The sequence below is a fragment of the Hyaloscypha bicolor genome (assembly GCF_002865645.1).
Source record: "Hyaloscypha bicolor E unplaced genomic scaffold K444scaffold_56, whole genome shotgun sequence".
Taxonomy (NCBI): Eukaryota; Fungi; Ascomycota; class Leotiomycetes; order Helotiales; family Hyaloscyphaceae; genus Hyaloscypha; species Hyaloscypha bicolor.
Window position 1 is genome coordinate 2,206,638 of NW_020194558.1, and position 19,894 is coordinate 2,226,531.

The following is a 19,894-nucleotide window of genomic DNA, read 5'->3' on the forward strand; positions in this document are numbered from 1 at the left end:
TTGAGTCGGAAAGCGGGTCGCCGTGGAGTGGTTCGAAGGAGACAGGGCGTGGTCTGCGGTCTGCGGTCTGCAGTCGAGGAGGAGTGAGGGAGATGTGCAGCGCTGGTGTGGTTCTGGTTGTCAGGGTGTGGGGAAGGGAGTCTGATGGGTCGAGGGTCGAGGCTCGAGGACGGGGGGAAGAAGCGCCAGCCCCGAGTTGAATCGGGTCGAGGGCGTCGTAGGCTTGTAGCGGCCTCCGCTGCTGGTCTTGGGGGCAGCTGGGGGGATGGAAATGGTGTGGAGGGGCTTGAAGCTGAGAAGATAACTGGCGTGTGCAACCACCCTGTTCTGCTCGCCTGCAAGATCCTGGGAGGCCTTGTCACATTCGCACTCCGAAATAGGGACAAATCTGGCACGAAATGAGGGCAGCGACGCCGGTGCGCGGCGTGGAGGAGAAAGACGTGCGACGACAGCACGGAGAAGAGGTTGAGGTGAGGATGTTTATAGATACTCGAGCGCTGCCACTGATGGTGGTGTCTGCGGATGGCAGAGTGGTGAGGGCAAGGTTGTGCAGCAGCGAGGGGCTGATACAGCGAAGAATGCTCCCCCCTGCCCTGCCCTGCCCTGCCCTGCCCTGTTCTGCCCGCCTCGCGAGAAAGCGGAATCATTCATTGATTGGGGGCGGCCTAAAGCGGCGTCAACTTTTTTTGGCGCAGGACGCAGCCGAATGCCAGCCACGATTCCACTCCAACCCAGAATCGATCATGCGAGGCCATTCGCACCATTTTGCCCGGAAACACGTCCGCAGGGCGAGGGGAGTCAACGTGCTAGGCGCTTTGGGGTCTAGCTGCAGCCTGCTCCCTGAGCTCGTTTCTTGTCTCTGGACATGACACGACGGTGGCTGACTTGCGTGCATTGCATTGCACTGTTCGCACCGCGCAGCAGCAGCAGCGACGGTGACGGTGACGGTGAGGAGCGAGCGTGAGCGTGAGCGGCAGCCTGAGGGATGGCTGATAGGGAAGCCTTTGCTCCTGCTCCTGGAAAGCTGCACGTTTCAACTCTACTGTTCTTTTCTGCCTGCTCTTCCCTGCTTTGATCATAGTCCCGCATGTTGGCCATTCGATCTCTCGTTTCATCGCGAAGGATCAGTGGCCGCTATCTCGTGCGACGGACTTCCAAGCCTCGCGATCTCCTTGATCGAGTCTTTTTCTCGAACTGCCTCCGGCGAAGACGCAAGTGGCGTCTGTACAGACCTGATTTCCTTTTGACTGGGCTGCGCTGACAAGTCGCTCCGCATGTTGCATTACCGATACCCACTTGGCTCTGGACGAATAGCCATCATGTGCCTTAGTGCCGGACGCCAAGAATGATTGCAATGAATACAGACGGCTTGGTGCCAGTGCCGGAAGCTGAGTTTGCGCTGAAGAAGCGCCACAGGAATGCCGCTTCACTTCCAGACATTCTGATACAAAGTCACAAGAATGTTGCCAACCGAAAAGGGATGAGGCGCTCAAGACCTGGTCCTTCATAACGCCTCGTCCGCAGCAGGATTGGCAAGGACAAGTCTTCCAAGAGAAAGCATGATTTAGCACAAGCCTCTCATCGGAGAAGTCTGGTTGAAGGAAAAATGTGGTAATTGTTACCACGCAGAAATTCGATATTGAAGCGCCAGCAGTCTGCAGGACTCAGGAGAAACCCCACTGACGGCCAGCCACCATCCACCACGAAGGAGTGTTTTCCACTGGTCGAACCGTCTCTCCAAACACACAGACCATTCATTAGATTCTTACCCGTGGCACTTCCCAGGTCAGAATTGAAAGGTTCAGCAAATGCTGGTAGCTTGAGCCGAGAAGACAATTATGTCAATAATCAATTACCCTGTTGTGCCACACCATCAAAGAGAAGGGCCAACATTAAGTCAACTGTGGCGGTATCCGGGAACGGGGCAAGTACTGGTCGACCTCGTGGAGGCGTAAGCTGGGCGTGCAAAGGTGCTTAGGGCAGATTCGACCACGGGGCGGTCTCTCGACGATTGAGCTTCTCGACTATCACCACGATTCTACGGAATGCTAGGAGGGCCTCGAATTACACTTCTTACTATCACTATTTTTTACGCGCTCGAATATTGCCTGCCTATTGTACCTCGTCCTCGCACGGCCGTCGGACCCCCATCGCCATAGACCTATACCGCGAATATACTCAAACGATCTCTCTAAACAAGGTGCTACCGTCGCGATGATGCTAGTAAGGGACAGGGATAAATATGCGGAGACTTACTTTAGACAACGTGCTCCTTGACGGACAAGTCGTGCATAAGGAACCTTAGGGGACCACCTGCTTGGCGTGGGTTTCTAATATATTTTCCCGGGGGTAGTATGTGAAAAGGGGGGAGATCCGGTGACCGTAAGCCGACTTTTTAGATTTATAGTAGCTACATGAATGCGGCCCTTGTCGAGATAAAAGTTGAGGAAATAGGTACAATCTTGAGTGGACGGGTTAAAGGAGAGCCCATAGTCTTCGTATGACCCGTTTAGGCCTAGAATATAGACTTTAGATCAATTAAAATTAAAAAATTTGAAAATTTGAAAAAAATTTCTTCAAAAAAACTCTATCAAAAGAACTAGAACAGAACAGGGCGTCTGATCTGCCCCTGAAGAGAGTTTCGATGTCTTCAGATCTCTCGCGTAGATGCGAAGATCCCATGTTTGATTTCAGTCGGGTGAGCTCACCAATTGGGTTTCAGTACCTGCTCAATCGGCTGTCCTCGGTTAGTTCTAGCAGATGCCCCACGTGTGAAGAGTTAAAATATATGCATGCCTCGAGGTTTGTAGCACATACCAGGGTGGGTGATGGAGTAAGTGGGAGACGTTTGATCAGCGCTGGTGGCTGTTCTGTTGCAGCCAGATGTCGAAACTTCACTAACTCGACTGCTCTGGGACCAATCTTTCAGTAACAACCAGACAAAATCGTCTGAATTTAAAGATGAAATTCAATGCTAGTTTTCACTCCCACCATCATTTTATTCCTTGTCCAGTGGAATACTCATGAACTGATGGCATGCATTTCACAATCTCGAAAAAGTGTTCCTCACAACACCAAAAACTCGCCAACCTCACCAACCACAAACAACCACATCATGCCAACTCATCCACCTCCCCAATCCCTCAATTCACCCATAAAATTTTTCACATCTCACACTCAATCTATAAACTTTAAATCTAAACATAACATTACTGGTGGATTTCCTATTGCTCGAAAAGCCCGCCCAGAATCCCTGGCCCCCACATGTGTGAATCCCCGGGTCGCACGGCACTTTTCGCCCCATAAATATTAGAGTATGTACACGCCGAAAAACACCGTGCCCCCGGGCTCTCCCCGCAATCCCGGGGCGAGCCTACACGAGCCTGCCCGGCGAACTCTCACTCCCCGGAGCGGAGGGGGTAAATTGGGCAGCCAAAAGTCTGCCCTCGCCGTCTCATCTCGTCTCGTCAAAGGGGGCTCAAAAAGACCCGGAAACTCCCTATCTTCATCTAGCCGGGAATAACCCATAACCCGTGCGTGAAATATGAGATTATGGATTCACGCAAAAAAAATGGAAAGGCGATGGATAGATAGATAGTACCCTCACCCCCCTAATTAAATGTAACAGTGGGTCAAAGTGCAGGGTCTTTTTGTATGGCAACTGGACCGTGCCAGGCTGGTTTTGCAGGGACCCACTGTACATTTATTTAGGGAGAGGGGGGAGAGTAACGCTGTTCCGGAAGCTTGAGAGAAGGGAAGCGGAAGGGGGAGGGGGTGGGGAGGAAAAGCTGGGGTACATGGGAGGGTCAGTTTTAGGGGGAGGGGGAGAGTAGGTTCTTGGCGGTTCCAGCGGCACGGTGAGGGAAGTGCCGTTACAAGTAGAATCGGAGGGAGAGGAGCCGAGAGAAGTGGGTTGCTGTCTGACTTGAATGTTAAGATGGTTTTTGAGTACGGGGTGGAGGGTGTGATTGGTGTGTGAATGTGGGTAGGTGGAAACCTCGGCTTGCCCCTTGTAAAGTCGATCATATGTCAGTGTGCCATTGCCATTGAGGCTTTACACCTAAAAGTTTAATAGACAGGGTGTACACGTGCTTACCCGTCTCTGACATGGGGCTGCGCGTAAAGGGAGCGGAGGCATCAGATTGGACTCATTTAAGGTAATCATATATCACTGTGCTGTTGCCACAGAGGCATTTACACCTAAAAGTTTAATAGACAGGGTGTACACGTGCTTGGTACCCGCCTCTAACATGGGGCTGCACGTAAAGAGAGCGGAGGCATCGGATTGGACTCATTTAAGTTGATCATATGTCGCTGTGCTGTTGCCACAGAGGCTTTTACTGCGTACGCCTAAAAGTTTAATAGACGGGGTGTACACGTGCTTACCAGTCTGACATGTAGCTGCACGTATACGCGGGGATCGTGTGTCTAGCCTCTATATCGAGAGAAAGGGGGCGGGGAAGATGGGGTCCGGGTCAGCATGTGAAGGAAAGTGGTGTGATATAAGGTTTTATACAGTATTGTACAATGCTCCAATAAATGGGACATTGAAGAATTAGGATCGTTTTTGGGGTTTATACATTGGGGAAGGCACGAATAAACAGAGAGGATGCAGGAAGATGCAAGTCCACCCAAGGTGACCTCAACCGGATCACATGTAATTGAGTAAGTCAACAGTTGGTCATTATTATGGATTCATTGTTCGAAGATGCCGAGGGCAATCACATGCAGTTGTGTTCAAGTGGGTTTGGGGAGTATCCAAACGTTTATACTATCAATACAAAGGCCAACCTGTAACCAACCACCAAACCGTTTTTGATCCCTTTCTACGCCTCCAAAGTAACCTTTTGGCCTTTAACACGTCCAATCACCTGGCTTGGTGCGTACTTTCGGATCACCTAATTTCAAGCTAATTAGCAATGTTTTTTGATGTGGTATAGTTGTGGTGTTGAGGGGAAGGGGTGAAAAGGGGACACTAGCGCTAAATTCGCGAAATGATGGAAACTCACCTCATCATCATGCAGCATCTCAAATTCCTCTGTCGCATCACGTCCCATGAAGTTCATAATGGCTTGAGGTCCACCTGGGTGCTCATCCAGCCAGTCCGAGAGATCCATGACAACACCTTTAACCACGACCCAAAGGTCTTCCTTGGTGTTGTGCTTCGCAACCTCCTCCATTGTGTACTCCTTCTCGGGAATCTTGAATTCTGCAGGCTTGCCTGCCTGGCTGACCTTTCCTGGATCAGATGAATCACCATTCTTGCTTAGTACAGGCCCTGCAGAGGCCTGTGATTGATGTGCCTGCTTGCCGCCGGTTCCAGCGCCTTGGCTATCCCACTCAACAGAGATCTTGCCAGGTTGAGAGGGGTCGATGTGAAGAGAGATTTGACCAAGACGTTGAGCAGCACCGCTAACACCACCCTGAAGAGCCTTCTGGAACATGTAGTTGCTGGCAGTGTCACCAGCAACACGTCCATAAACGACACAGCCGAGAAGAGAAGAACCACCAAGACGATTAGCACCGTGGACACCTCCAGCAAGTTCGCCGCAAGCGTACAGGCCCTCAAATGGCTTGCCTTCCGAGTTGAGAATCTCAGCCTTGTCATTGATCTCGATACCACCCATGGTGAAATGGAGAACTGGCTCCATGACAGCAACGTGGAAATCATCGTTGATATCAACTGGGCCATTGTGGAAAAATTTCTTGCCATATGGATCCTTCTTCTTTCCATCAGCAATCTCGTTGTAGGCCTTGAAAGTGCTTTGGAGATGTTCTGGTGTGCAGCCAATCTCCTTTGCAAGCTCCTTTCCGGTCATCTTCTTCATCAGACCACGGCCAGAGTAATGACGAGTGTGGAAGTCGAGAACGTTTGATGCCTTGGAATTGAGAATGAGGCGGACTGGGAATTTTCCCTTGTCCTTCTCCTTCCACATCTCACCGGAAACGTAGTCTCGGTGACCAAGCTCGTCGCAGAAGCGGTCACCGTCTCCGTTCAGAAGCAGACCGCCCTCACCACGAAGAGCCTCGGCAGCCAAAAACTTCCACTTTGATCCAGGGTCCTTGGGGTCAACGAGCCCTGTAGGATGAACCTGAACCTTGTCCATATCGATGCCATTGCCACCAATGGCCATAACCATCTTCTGTCCATCACCAGTTGCATGTACACCGTTGGTAGATGAGAGGTTGAATGTGTCTGGGCGCCATTTCTTGAGAAGAGAAGTCTCGGTGAAATCGGCAGCATATCCACCAGTGGCTAGCACAACTGGACCCTCGACAGTAGCAGATTCTCCGCCAAACTCGTATGATACACCGGTTATCTTATTTCCTTCCTTGTTCAAGCCAGTCACTCGGGCCTTCTTGATGATTTGTACACGTTCTGGTTCCTTCTCGGCGAGCTCCTCGAGTCTTTGCATCAGAGCATATGTAATGGCCATACCAGGGAACTTGGCATCGTGCCCTCGGTGTGTTCTTGGCTGGGAGTGACCACTGTAGAAAATGCACTTAGCATGTGATTCTGGATATCAGGCGTCCGATGCTTACCCTAGCCGTGAAACGAGAGTCAAATCCAAGTTGAACACATCCTGGAGCCACTCAACAGCCGCAGCTGACTTGTATGTCAAAACCTTGATGAGATCTGGTCTGGCCTTGTCTCTCGCAGATTTGAGGGTATCGTCGTAGAATTGCTTGACGCTGTCCGGGATCTTTGCATCGACTTGAGTTCGTGTGAGGGCTCCGTTGATTCCGGATGTCGCCTTGGTCGAGTTACCACCAAAGAAACCTAGATATTGTCAGCGAATTGGCAGATCTGGAACTTGCATACTGTGCATACCTTGCTTGTCCAAAACAACGACATTGCCGCCATTCAGGTAGATGGTGTGAGCAGCACTCAAGCCGGACACTGTTGTTTTGGTGTCAGATGTCAATTGAGTGGGGTAGAGTGGTATATCAACTTACAGCCACCGCCGACAACAATTACTCTTGGAACCATTTTGAATAATTTGTGAAATGGAGGGGATCAGGGAGAGATAGAGAGTTTGCAGGATGGAAATAAGAGAAGGAGAAGCAGCGTGGTTTTGTTGCTCTCTCAATGCACGAGCGCCACTAGGATCCGGGGCTCTGGGGTGGAATGCCGAGGTTCCAGGCGGATGTTTTTGAGACTCGAATCGGAGGCTTGTAAAAGAAATGTCCCCCCCTCTGATTCGACGAATGGCCAGGGTCGTTGAGTCAGCAAAGGCCGGACTCAAGATGGATCGTCTTCACTTTTTGGAAATTGTTGAAGATTTGAAAAGGAGACCTCTGTTACTTTTAATGACCGGGAATTGGGGATTCACCAGCAGAAGCCGACGAACTTGCGACTTCGGCCAACGACACAGCGAGGCACAGCTGAGGTCATATCGCGCCTCGTGATGCGAGGCCGAGTCAGCGAAACTCCTACGGGGAAAATTGCTGTTTCCAGCGGATAATGTTGCATGTGAAGATTTGACGCTGCCACTAACTTTCCCCACAAGTCATAGCATTCTCCAGATTTTGCAGCACCGCATCAGATGACCAGTCCCAGCGCACCCCTTGAAATCTTCTGCACATTTTTGCATGTGAAGAAGCATTTCTAGAACGTGATATGAAAAGCCCTGCGAACGCGTGTTTTTATTATTGCTCGGGATGCTCACACGGTGCAATCGTTGCTTCCTAGGATCGGAATTTGAGTCTGAAGCAAGCCCCGCTGTTGATCGGCATCTCGCGGTAAACCATGGCGAAGTCACAATGTCGGAAATCTCCCCCCTTTACCGTACAAGCTGTAAACAATTCTGTAGTTCTCTCATTTTTGTCAAGAGGCAGAGATTATAATTAGTCTATCAAAGCTACCGTAGTTGAACATATGAGGAGAGAGTCTTTTGCATCAAAGCCGAGGCTATCGACTTCTCTTCAGTAATTCTCTTCCCCTATTCCTCAAAACATCACACTCCAGAGTTCTTGTGCCATTTGCACCTGCCACTGCCTCATCTATTAAGACTGCAGCGAGTTCATCAATCTTGATAGATGATGTCGAAGCCACCATAAAATTTGGCATCAAAGTATTTTTGGGTACCACTCCTCCTGGTCGTGTTATCGTCACTTCCAAATGACCTTCTTCCTTTTCCTGAAGCGCGAGTAAACCATTCTCAGCTTCACCCTACATCAAGGATATCAGCCAGAATCTGATGTGCAAGTCCAAGCTACCCTACCTTCATTTTCCTCGTGGTTTGCATAAACCATAAAGCTTTGTTCTGATCTCGGCAAGCCAACATCCCACCCAAAAGGACGAATCGAAAGCGCTTCCCCTGAGTCTTAAGCGGCGGTGCAAGGGAATTGGCGAAAGCCTCAGCGGCTGCTAACATATATCGAATATCAACGTTTCTCGAATCCTCAATAGTTGGGGCCTTGTGAGCGGGTGCGCCCATCGCCCTGCGTTTTGCATCAGCTGACCGTTGGTTTCACGGAAGGCTTGAAACAATATGCAATAGGGAAAGCTGCAGCACTTACCAAATACAACTTTCAGCTCCCTCAAGCTGCGAGAGGATCTCGGGTGTGTAAGTGAGAAAGTCGGTGAGGATGACGGTTTTGACTTTAGGATTGATGCTGGCTGGTTCTGAAAGTGCTCGTCTGGTGAGGCAGACCAGAGATGTGATAGCAGGATGAACCAAGGCCTGATTGAGGACTTCCCCTCCAATGAAACCCGTGGCTCCTGAAAGTATAACCTTCATTGTGTGGTGGCGCTGGAGCCACTCGAGAAATCGGGCGTAATACGAGCTGGACGGAGGAGCTGAACGAAGGATCAGACAAGCGCCTTCACTTGAAAGACAGGGATCTGTGAGAAGGACTGGTTGATGAAGGCGATGTTTGTATAATCAAAGAGCAGAAAATGAATGTTCGGAGCAGACCTGATATATATCCATCCTTTCCCTTTTCACTTGCCACCGCCAGGTATGCTGATTCGGTGAATCCGACTAAGAATCACAAAGACGAGAACAAGCACATTTCCTTTTGATTGGTCTTGGAGAGATTGACATGAGTGAAAGGAAATTATTGTGCCGTAACTGATACTACCTGCCCCTCTAGACGCAAAAATAGTGTGTGATTCATGTATTTTGGGGATATTGAATGGGTCTTTGACCACCGACGGGATTTTACGAGCACCTTGCAAATCACGTTGCCTCGTACAACAACTTGGTCCGAGCATCGCGGTACATCGTCATCGGTAACCTCCACGACTCTTTGCACAACACTTTTCTCAAAATGCGATACATGTCCCTTATCTACCCACTGTTGACAGCATCTCTTGCAGTCACAGCAGCATTCTCCCAGGAGCAGCGACCTATGGCGGACAAGAACCTCGGACCTGCGATGCCTCCGAACCAAGAATCCCCTTCACTTTCAGCCCCCGCTGACGGCGACACCGTGATGCTCTCAGACGTTCTCGGCAATGATCGCAGTATTAATATCTTCGCTGGGTTCACCCGAGACTTTGCGACAATCAGCGAACGCTTCGAAGACAGCTCGTTGAACACTACAATCATGGCGCCCATAAACTCCGCGATAATGGCGTTACCGCGGAAGCCTTGGGAAGATCCTGAGGATTATGATAGGCTGGGCCCTAATGCTTACGAGGGAGAGCCAGGCGAGGAGAGAGCGCAAAGGAATTTGAGGAGGTTTGTGGAGGCTCATGTTGTCCCGGTCAGCCCTTGGAAGGAGGGTGAGAAGGTTAAGACGTTGGCTGGGGGCGAGGTCTGGTGGGAGAGTAAAGACGGAGTCAAGATGGTGAGAATCTTATGAATTGAATGTATAGACCCAACACTAATAGTCTCTGTAGATCAAGCCAGGAAATATCGAAGTCAGCTCAGTAGCCAGCAAAGTATACAATGGGGAGGTCTGGATCTTAAAAGGCGTCAGGAATTACGCATAAATATAACGAACATAATGAGCACATGGATAATACGTAGCTACGTGGCTGCTGGCGTTGTGGTTGGGTATATGATTGTTCTAGGATGGAGGAGGAACTTGACCCAAGATCCAGGATTTAAGCTGGAACGGAACAACCCAAGATTGTTCTTTTGACAGGTTTCTGAATAGTAAGGACCTTAATCCAGCACAGGACTTCGATTGCCTGTGACGAGATGAGCAACCAAGCCTCCCACTTTCTCTTACTTCGAGCAATTCCGGAGGGGCAATGAAGAACGGGCAAGTAAGACCGAAGTCAAGACCAGGGTGCCCAAATAATTTACTTTCAAAAATTGGCTGTTCAACAAAGCTCGCACAGAATATCGAAGTCCCGAAGATAAAACCTATATTTGCCAAATTCTGAGTTGTGCGCAAGAGAATCTTCTTTGCACTCACGAATGTTCCAGGTTCGAGCTGCTGTATGGAGATACATCCAATTTCATTCAATCGTTAGAATGAGATGACATGAGAGCTAGTCCATTTATTTGTCACATTCTTTCCTCCCTCTCGCTACGTGGGGGCACTCATTCAACATTTGTAAGGGAAGGTGATGGATTTCAAGGGGCGCGGCCGCAAGGCTGGAGTTGTCAGCCTCGAGCTAATGCAGCCCGGAACTTGCCCTTTCCCCCGTATCGCGCAAACGTCCTCCCTCACACACAAAGCTCGTCATCAAATCTTCCCGCAAGCACTTTCACAGTGAATTTGCACCATACAATTCTGCAAATTCACTATGCTCATGACTCACTAGCTTTAATGCTTCTGGATTCGCAACCGATTCTTGTACCGTAAGCTCCCTCGTTGCGCTCCCCTATGCTCCTGAGTGAGCTCTTCTGGCAGAGGTTGACCCATCCTGATAGTTACAAGAAACCACACCGAGATATCTTTACATAATCTCGATCTAACTATTGATATCACACAAATATTGCGCAAGCTTGAAGCTGCCATCTGCCATGAACAATCAACCTCACGGGCCCCCCGGCTTTGACCGAGAGCGCGAGCTCGAGGAGCAGCACAGGCAACGTGCATTACAGCAACAAGAAGAGCATGTTCAGCGTGAGCGCGAACGGGAACATAATGAGAGACAAGAAAGAGAACGACAACATCGTGATCAATACCAACCACCTCCACCACATCAGAACAACACAGCTTCCATACCCATCCATCAACCTGTAGCATCACGGCTGGCAGGTACAATACACAGCCCTGGTGGCCTGCTTGCAAACCATGGCAGTGCCCCTCCCTCTGGACCGCTTGGTGCGCCGAGTGGCCCTGGAAATGCTTTCGGTGGTCCTCTTCACAGTGATGCAAGTCGCTCAATCCAGCACAATCCGCAAGCTGCCTCTAGCCAACTTCAACAGCAACAAGGCTTCGGCCCTGGACTCATACATCACAATCCGGTAGGCGCTCCTGGTGGAGCTGCTGTTGGACTGGGAGGATCGTTTCAGCAGCAACAGCAACAGCAACAGCAACAGCAACAGCAGCAGGAAGCTGTGGCTAGGCTTCAGCAACTTCCATTCGGTGGACCATCCATCCCGCAGCATCAGGTTCCTGGAGCGCCTGCGCTGGGACAAGGCGGACAGCAACCCATTTTGAATGTAAGTCCCCCTTTTTCTTGTCGAGGATTTGATCAAACGCCCGTATTGCCAATGATTGCTGCAGAAGAAGCTTCAATCAGAACGTCTTCTTGCTGAGAAAACGCATGTGCTGTTTGTGACCTTTACGTTCTCCGTGCTTGCTACCCCAGCTTTGGCAGTTCTTCCCTGTTGACGCAGCCGCTCTTGATTCATCACAAGGCTCGCTTGGGGTTTTCGTCCGAAGGACTCGTCTCCTATTTAGACAGAAAAGAAGGCTTTTGCCTGTGTGAATTTTCTTCAGCAAATTTTCCACAAGTGCAACTCTGATTGCATAGATCCCAAACTGACAATGTCTCATCAGGACGCGCTCAGTTATCTCGATCAAGTTAAGGTACAATTTGCCGATCAACCCGATGTCTATAATCGCTTCCTGGACATTATGAAAGACTTCAAAAGCCAGGCGTACGTTGATGAATCTCGATCTGTCTTTCCAGGAACAGCTGCTGACTCCCCATTAGCATCGACACCCCGGGCGTCATCAACCGTGTCTCCGAACTATTTGCAGGGCATCCAAACCTCATACAAGGTTTCAACACATTCCTCCCACCTGGCTATCGTATCGAGTGTGGTGCAGGAAACGATCCAAACACGATCAGAGTTACGACGCCTATGGGCACGACAGTGCAATCAATCACCGGAAGCCGTGCTTTACCTGACGCGGTCATGGTCCAAGGAGGAGTGGGTGGCGGATACTATGGTACACAGCGGCCTGGTGAACGTCCCGGAGACTGGAGAGGAGGACCTGGTCGTGTGAGCCCTGAAGACGTGTTCAGCCCTCAGAATCAGAACGCCGCTCCTGCTTATGGTCAAGCTCCAGCACAACACTCTACCTACGAAGCTCAACAAGCTGCCGCGGCAGCCGCTCACCAGCAGCAACAAAGAGGGGTTTCCCAATTGACGAGTGCCGTAACGGCAACTTTGGGGCACCCAGGACCTGCAAGAAACGCGCAAACCCCAACTCCAGGTGGCATGAACGGTGGAGGAGTACAGCTGGAAAAGCGAGGACCCGTTGAGTTCAACCACGCAATCAGCTACGTAAATAAAATCAAGGTAGGTCTCAGTGACAGCTTTCCGCTCCTTTTAAAAATGAGATCGAGAAGAATCCGACCTTGGAAATTTTTGCTGATTCACTAAACAGAACCGATTCCAAGATCGACCAGAGATCTATAAACAATTTCTTGAGATCCTTCAAACCTATCAACGCGAGTCGAAGCCTATCCAAGACGTCTATGCGCAAGTTACACATCTCTTCAACACCGCTCCCGATCTTCTCGAAGACTTCAAGCAATTCCTCCCTGAATCTGCCGCTCAAGCAAAAGCTGCAGCAGCGGCCAAAGCAGCGGAAGAGGCTCAGCAAAGCCAAACACCGCAAGGCCACGGACGTAACGAAGCAAAGCTGCCTCCAGTTGGTAATTTTGCCCTTCCAGCCAGTTCTAGCAAGGAAAATAAGAAGCGCCAACGCAACAACACGGCAATGAATTCGGCTTCCCACGCCAACGCGATGGGAGAGAGCTCCAACCGGAGTATGGTGCCGGGTGCTGCAACAAACAAGGTAAGTGTTTTATGTTGCGGCTTCCATGCTCTGTAACCATGAACGATCTATCAATGTACTAATTTACATCTTCAACAGCGAACCAAGCTTTCTCACAAGCCCAATGCCCCGGACGCGCCAGCTGTATCACCGACCTTGACACCCATTATGCCTGAGCCGTTGCCTCCTACCTCTACATCCAGTGCGACTTCAGAAGAGCTGGCTTTCTTTGATCGAGTCAAGAAATACATTGCCAACAAGCAAACCATGAACGAATTCTTGAAGCTCTGCAACTTGTTCTCTCAAGACCTCATTGGCAAAGACGTCCTCGTACACAAAGTCAGCAATTTCATTGGCGGAAACCTCGATCTGATGAACTGGTTCAAGCAATTTGTTGGTTATGACGGTCGCGAGGAAGTCATTGAAAATCAGCCGAAAGCACCAACTGGACGAGTCGCGTTGAGCAACTGCAGAGGATTGGGTCCTAGCTACCGCCTTCTTCCAAAGAGGGTACGTACATTATTTCTTTCTGTCTCTGTGTCGCGTTGCTTTCCGCCCCTTCTAAAATTTTGTGCTGCGCTACCAATTTTCGCTTGGTCCAAAATATTCACTCTCCCCTTATTCTATTGTGGTTGGATCCTATTGTGCCAGTCATCTCTAGACAATGATCGCTAGTGAAGCCATTGAGATCTTGCCCATTGTCTCTATTGTAGTCAGAACATTATCAACTCGGGGTAGTACCCTTTATTTTTGGTATTGTTCGAAAATGAGTTTGAACACTACTTAATGAACTTCCATCCTTTCCCTTCTTTTCAACACCCTCTGCACAAACAAGATTTCAATCGATTCTACCAGCACGTCTCGGCACATTCAAAATGAGGTTCCAAAGTGTGCACGAATACTCGCGCCAGATCGCGGAGGGCCAGGGAAACCCTGCCGCCAACCTCTACACTACCCTAACATCGGGTATCAGAACCCCCCTCAAGATGGATATCGCGGGTGGCCAAGGGGCGCCGCGACTCCCTAAGAACTATGCCTATGGGCCTCGTGCCTATCCACTGAAGAGAAAGTTCTTATCGATCTGGAACAATGAGGGACCAGCAAGAAAAAAGCCCTACTCCCTGAAACAGCAGGAGGAGGCAAAAGCACAATACCAGGCCTGGAACAATGTTGACATAGATTTTCAGGAACGGCTGCGGCCATGTTCTGGCCGAGACGAGATGTGCCTTGAAGTTCTCAACGATGACTGGGCATCCCACCCTACCTGGGCTTCAGAAGACTCCGGATTCGTCGCTCACCGCAAGAACATGTTCGAGGAAAGTCTCCACCGCATCGAAGAAGAACGCCACGACTATGATTTCAACATCGAGGCCAATGCAAAAGTTATCCAACTTCTTGAGCCTATTGGCCAGCAAATCCTCTCAATGACTCCCTCCGAGCGAGAGAAATACCGCATGCCCATTGGTCTGGGCGGCCAAAGCCAAGCAATCTACAAGCGTGTCATGAAGAAAGTCTACGGAGAACGAGGACCAGAAGTCGTTGCAGATCTCTTCAAGGATCCATGTGCGGTGCTCCCAATTGTCTTGGCACGATTGAAGCAAAAAGATGAAGAATGGAGATTCACGCAGGTAAGTCTCCCGTCCATTTCCTTGAGGTGTGTTCATGCTGATGTCTTTTGCAGCGCGAGTGGGAGAAAGTTTGGCATGCACAGACCCAGGCTATGTATCTCAAGAGTCTTGATCATATGGGAATCCAAGTCAAGCAGCTCGACAAGAAGAACTTTGCCGCCAAGCATCTTGTTGATGCAATCAAGACCAAGCACGAGGAACAGAGACGTCAACGCAGCACCAAAGGCAGAGTAGTCAGACACCAATTCTCTTACGATTTCAGCGACCGAGAGGTCATCACAGACCTTCTCCGCTTCATGGTCCTGTATGCGAGCAACGCAAGCCAACACAATAACCTGGAACGCCGTCGAATCTGGGACTTCTTCGAAAAATTCGTCGCAACTTTCTTCGATGTTTCAGATGACCTCATCAATGAGTGTACGAGAGATATCGACCGAGGTACTCCAGATGATGATTTCGATGAAGCTACTCCTTCTGAGCTTCCCAATGGCAGCGGTGGTCGAGGAAGACGAGCAGGCAACACCAAGAAGTCTGACCTTCGACGAGGTGTTCTTGACAAGGCTCGCAACGGTACTCGTGGCCGTGGTCAAAAGCAAGACAGTGCTACTGGCAGCAAGGAGTCAACTCCAGACGTCGATTCGATTGCAGACGATGAAGGCGATGCCGCAGACGACGCTATTACCGAGGTCACCAACGAGCGCTGGGCGGCCCACCCTGTTGCGGCTGAAGCACACCAAAATCACGATGTTGAGGATCTCGAACTCAAGGCAGATCAACCATTCAAGCGTGACTGGTACAAGTTGTATGGTAATCAGACAATCTTCGTCTTCTTCAGCATCTTCCAGACCTTGTATCGTCGCCTGAAGGAGATGAAAGACAACGAAGCAGAGGCCAGAGAGGAAGGCATTCGCGCATCCCAACCAAAACCCGCGAGAGATATCGGCTTGATCAACGACGATAATGATTGCCAGCTACCTCTACCCGGCGAGACCTACTATTCCCACACCCTGAGACTCATTGAGGATTACATCAACGGTGAAGTCGAGGAAAACCCTTATCAGAATTGGCTGAGACGCTTCTACTTGAAGAAAGGCTGGCAGATTTACACTGTCTTGGATCTTCTCAAGTCCCTATGCAGACAAGGTGCAATCTGCTCGTCCAGCGAGAAGAAGGAGACGACTACCGATCTCATTGAGCAATTCTATCGGAACAGAGCGTCTGAAGAGACGTCTTTTAATGCCGAGATCAATATGCGTAAGCAAGCAGATAAATACGTCAAGGATGGTGAACTGTTCTTGATTCAATGGGTGAGTTGCTGGTATCATTTTACCAACTCGTATCATACTGACCTTGCACAGTCTCCAAAGAAGAATGAGGCAACCGTCCAATGGGTCACAAGAGACGAGACCACATTCGACCTTGACGATATGCAGCAAAAGGAACGTTGGCAATACTACATCTCCTCCTATATTCGTATTGAGCCGACCGAGGGTGTTCCTCGCAGCCACCTTCACAAGTCTGTCATGACCCGCAACCTTCCGACTACCGACGCCGAGTCCGAGGACAACAACGCTCATCCCAAGCCCATCCTCTTCAATGAAGACCTCACTCTCCGCGTCTGCGTCAACACCTACAAGATTGTCTACAAGAACCCAGGATCCGAATACTTCATCTACACCAACAAGCCACTCACCTACGACCCCAAGACCAAGGAGAGCACAGCACGTGAGCGCCTCCGGAAATTCGAAACCATCCGCAATGAGCGAGCAAAGGAGAAGTTCGAGATGAACAACCGCTGGATGAGAGGTCTTGATCGTGACGCCGTTGCAAAGGTCAACAGTGACTTCAAGAAGTGGATGGACGAGGGCATCGTTCCTGGTACTGAGGCTCCGGCTCTGGCTGCTGCTGATGTTGAGATGGCTCAGTGAAAAGCTTGATGCTAATCCATGATACTTCTCAAAGGACTGTACTTTTTCTTTTCCCTGAATTTTCACATCATGATACTGCCGTTTTTTACTTACGGTTTCATATTACAGAGAGGCTGGAAAGCTTTCGTACATTGAGAGAAAGGGTTTCCATTTTCTTGATTGAGAGTCATAACGGCCAGTACACTAGAGAGATCATATTAAAATGCGAAGGTTTCTTACTTAATATGATGACTCTCTTCGCTTCTCTGTGATAAGGCGTGATAAATTCCCGTTGACCTTGACACGATGAACGAGACACGAACGCACTCGAACCATTTGATCGACCAGCATTCGAAGACACGGAAGACAAAACTTCCATTCGTCTAGCGTTCATCTACAGCTTCATTTTACCCAAACCCTTGGTGCCTTTCACACATTTACCACCCATGTAAGCCTCCTTGCCAGGATCCCTAAAATACATACAAAGAATTGTATCCAACCTTCCCAGGTTCACCCATAATAAGCAAGATATAAGTATACTAGAACAGTTACCCACGCCACGCGCCAGATACTTCTTGAAGCTTCCCTCCAAATTACTAGCAACGGGCTCATCTTCTGCCCTTCCCCTCCCACGCTACTGTATCCATTTGCCTTTTCTTTGCTAAAATCATCGGAATCGTTCCCCCACGATCCATTTCTGTTTCCATTTCCGTAATGAGGGACAGAGGTAGCAAGAGGCGGCGTCGTGAACCGCACCTGGGAACTCGGGAGCCCATACCCCTTCGCCGGACTCACACTCCTAGTTCGCGCGGCTGAGGAGCGAGGGGCTAGATTTTGGGTGTTATTCGAGGAGGTGGATGATGTAGAGGAGTTGGAGGAGCGGTGGCCTTCGTCTTCTTCGCGGCGCTTCATGTCTTGTTTCGTGGTTGGGAGGATGGAGAGATCTGTTTCGGTGGGAGGGTCGGCGAAGTGTGGGAGGTGCAGAATGGGCGTGAGGATGGCGCGGATGGTGAGCGCGAGGAGGGAGAGGATTACGAGAGACAAGTAGCGGATGAAGATGCCGAGTTGGTCGGGGAGGAGACAGAGGTGGGATTCTGTTGTTGGGTGAGCTTGGGATAGTGCTCCGTGGCCTGAGGGAGAGGAGTGTATTGATTGCCCCGAGGCGTCGATCGGGTTCCACATGCTGAGCATCAGGAAGCCGGGTTTGCGGACGCCCATTGCCCATGACATGCTTTTTACTGTTATTTCTCGGGCGCTGTTTTTGTTTTCTGCGTGCACGATCTCGCAGTAGTCATGGTCGTCTCCGGAGAAGACTCTCTGTACGTTTCCTACTGTGGAAACGAGTCTCACGGAGTCTTCTTCACTGAGCACATTTTGATATTGGTAACCTCCGGAGAGGGAGATAGCATTCCGTTCGTCAGGGAAGATGGGCGTAGTTTGGCCTTTCGGAGGTGTTGCTGGAGGCCAGTGTTCTCGTTTGGGACCACATGGAGTTCCCTTTTCTCGATAGAGAGGGACATGCGTAAGCAGAATTGTGGGTAATTCAGCTTTGCCTTCTCCTGGGTCGAGGGTTGGGAAGTTTGAAAAGTCGGCGCTGTCCAGCTCTTCAACTTTATGAGGCAATCGCAGCACTCTCTCTTCCCCTGCCTGGAAACTCAGCTCGTGGGCAACAGCCTTCCTTTTCATAACCTGAACGTTGGAAAGGAATTCCTCCACCGGCTTGGTAATATCCTTCGTAAAGTGCGGTGAACTTGCAGCACTCAGAGACACCGAGTCCACCGAGACAAAAGTATGGTTCCCAATAACGTCCACCCTATTCCCCTCCCCAAAATAAGTCTCGAACCGGTTCCGAATGGGGATCTTGATATTCGCCCCGAATCCCAAATCATGATTCCCGGGCAGACTCGAAATCAGCTTCCGTCCTCTCTGCCAAGGCCCTGCGTCCGACCCCGCAAGATTCCAGTATTTATCAAAAATCCTCCCAAAGCGGTTATACTCTCGCAACCAGAAATCGTCCCCGTATCTCCTCCATGATTTCACGTATGCCTGTTCATCCGCTGGTCTAAGCCCATTCGCCCATTGAGGGTCATCCGTATTCCCATGTGCCGTCCTCCATTCCCTCCCCCCATCGAACAGATCCCCAAGAAAAAATATCGTATCTGGATGTAACTTCTTCTGCAGCGAGATGTAGGAGCGTTTGAGGTAATTGTCGGTATGCAGCATCGTAAATTTGTCCAGAGGCCATGGCCTCCCAGGATAGCTATGCGGATCTATAAGTTGCGGATCCGCAAGGAAGACCAGATGATGGGGCGTGGCATCTCTGGGCTATATTTTCCTTGTCAGCTTCATTCCTCCTCTCTCGCACTACCAAGAGAAGGACTTACCCATCTCTCCCACCGCCCCCATTCACACGTCTTTATTGCACTTTCGAACACCCATCTCTCACCCCACAGTAGAACCAAGAGCCAAACCAGGACCAACAGATGCGGCAGATTGAGCAGCCGTCTCGGATGCCATCTCTCAGTCCAATGCCTCAGGCCCCTCGGTATCCGCGACTCCCTCGTCGAGACTGCGGCGTATGAGTTTCGGTCCCATAGGGATTGAATCTGTGCACTGAGTTCAGAAGGCAGTCCGGCGATCACGCGTGAGAGGAGGGAAGGCGGTTCGACGAAGTGGTCGCGGGAAGAGCGTGTGCTATAATACGAGGGTGCCATTGCGTCGGGGGTTATGTGCCATTCCGTTCCGTTTCACTTTGTCTTCAGAAGCACATAGGAGAGAGGTGCAGGAGGAAAGGATGGAGAGAGGAGAGGTGGAGATGGTGGTTTTATTGTTTCTTCTCTCGGGTCATGGCTCCTGTATAGGCTCGGAATGGGTAAAATTGGACGTTGCAAGCGAGCTGTCACTTTTCAGCCGCCCCTGAGCGATAACGCGTGCGGCGATAAGAATAGGGGCCAAGAAGTAAGATCTGGGGAAAGGGGATATATGATAGGACAGGGGTTTAATTGGGAGTCAATCTCTGTTAAATTTTAAATCAAATGTCAATCCTTTGCTTTTAGGTCGCAATTTGTCCCTCAAAAAGTTCCTTTTCATGAAATTATTCGTGAATTCTAATGCTCGGGCACCTACAGTTCATAAGAGCTGATTGGAGAAGAAGATAGTTACAAATAATGTAGGCACCAGGTCAACTGAAAATTTGCTGGGTGGCAGCAAGGTGTA

The 19,894-nt window shown here is 50.1% G+C and overlaps 5 protein-coding genes across 5 annotated transcripts; 2 read left to right on the forward strand and 3 right to left on the reverse strand.

Annotated features, from left to right (window-relative positions):
• Positions 1-4,826: 4,826 nt before the first annotated feature.
• Positions 4,827-7,365, reverse strand: K444DRAFT_652239 (Flavocytochrome c; the record flags this gene model as incomplete). The annotated part of the gene is made up of 5 exons (XM_024885775.1): positions 6,958-7,365; positions 6,833-6,901; positions 6,544-6,781; positions 5,010-6,489; positions 4,827-4,898 (listed from the first exon to the last, which is right to left on the reverse strand). Exons 1-5 carry the CDS (start codon positions 6,989-6,991, stop codon positions 4,827-4,829), a joined length of 1,893 nt encoding a protein of 630 aa, XP_024738450.1. The 5' UTR covers positions 6,992-7,365.
• Positions 7,366-7,893: 528 nt separating this feature from the next.
• Positions 7,894-8,913, reverse strand: K444DRAFT_611802 (uncharacterized protein). Its single transcript, XM_024880011.1, has 3 exons — positions 8,524-8,913; positions 8,226-8,445; positions 7,894-8,173 (listed from the first exon to the last, which is right to left on the reverse strand). The coding sequence occupies exons 1-3, from the start codon at positions 8,742-8,744 to the stop codon at positions 7,913-7,915; spliced, it is 702 nt and encodes a 233-aa protein (XP_024738451.1). The 5' UTR covers positions 8,745-8,913; the 3' UTR covers positions 7,894-7,912.
• A 278-nt stretch (positions 8,914-9,191) lies between these two features.
• K444DRAFT_662594 (FAS1 domain-containing protein) lies at positions 9,192-10,333 on the forward strand. Its single transcript, XM_024886721.1, has 2 exons — positions 9,192-9,798; positions 9,851-10,333. The coding sequence occupies exons 1-2, from the start codon at positions 9,277-9,279 to the stop codon at positions 9,941-9,943; spliced, it is 615 nt and encodes a 204-aa protein (XP_024738452.1). The 5' UTR covers positions 9,192-9,276; the 3' UTR covers positions 9,944-10,333.
• Positions 10,334-10,642: 309 nt separating this feature from the next.
• On the forward strand, positions 10,643-16,929 carry K444DRAFT_611804 (uncharacterized protein). Its single transcript, XM_024880012.1, has 9 exons — positions 10,643-10,763; positions 10,836-11,573; positions 11,914-12,014; positions 12,071-12,662; positions 12,751-13,164; positions 13,243-13,653; positions 14,331-14,771; positions 14,825-16,078; positions 16,130-16,929. Exons 2-9 carry the CDS (start codon positions 10,929-10,931, stop codon positions 16,697-16,699), a joined length of 4,428 nt encoding a protein of 1,475 aa, XP_024738453.1. The 5' UTR covers positions 10,643-10,763; positions 10,836-10,928; the 3' UTR covers positions 16,700-16,929.
• Positions 16,930-16,969: 40 nt separating this feature from the next.
• K444DRAFT_662596 (uncharacterized protein) lies at positions 16,970-19,588 on the reverse strand. Its single transcript, XM_024886722.1, has 2 exons — positions 19,063-19,588; positions 16,970-19,003 (listed from the first exon to the last, which is right to left on the reverse strand). The coding sequence occupies exons 1-2, from the start codon at positions 19,390-19,392 to the stop codon at positions 17,189-17,191; spliced, it is 2,145 nt and encodes a 714-aa protein (XP_024738454.1). The 5' UTR covers positions 19,393-19,588; the 3' UTR covers positions 16,970-17,188.
• Between the last annotated feature and the right edge of the window lie 306 nt (positions 19,589-19,894).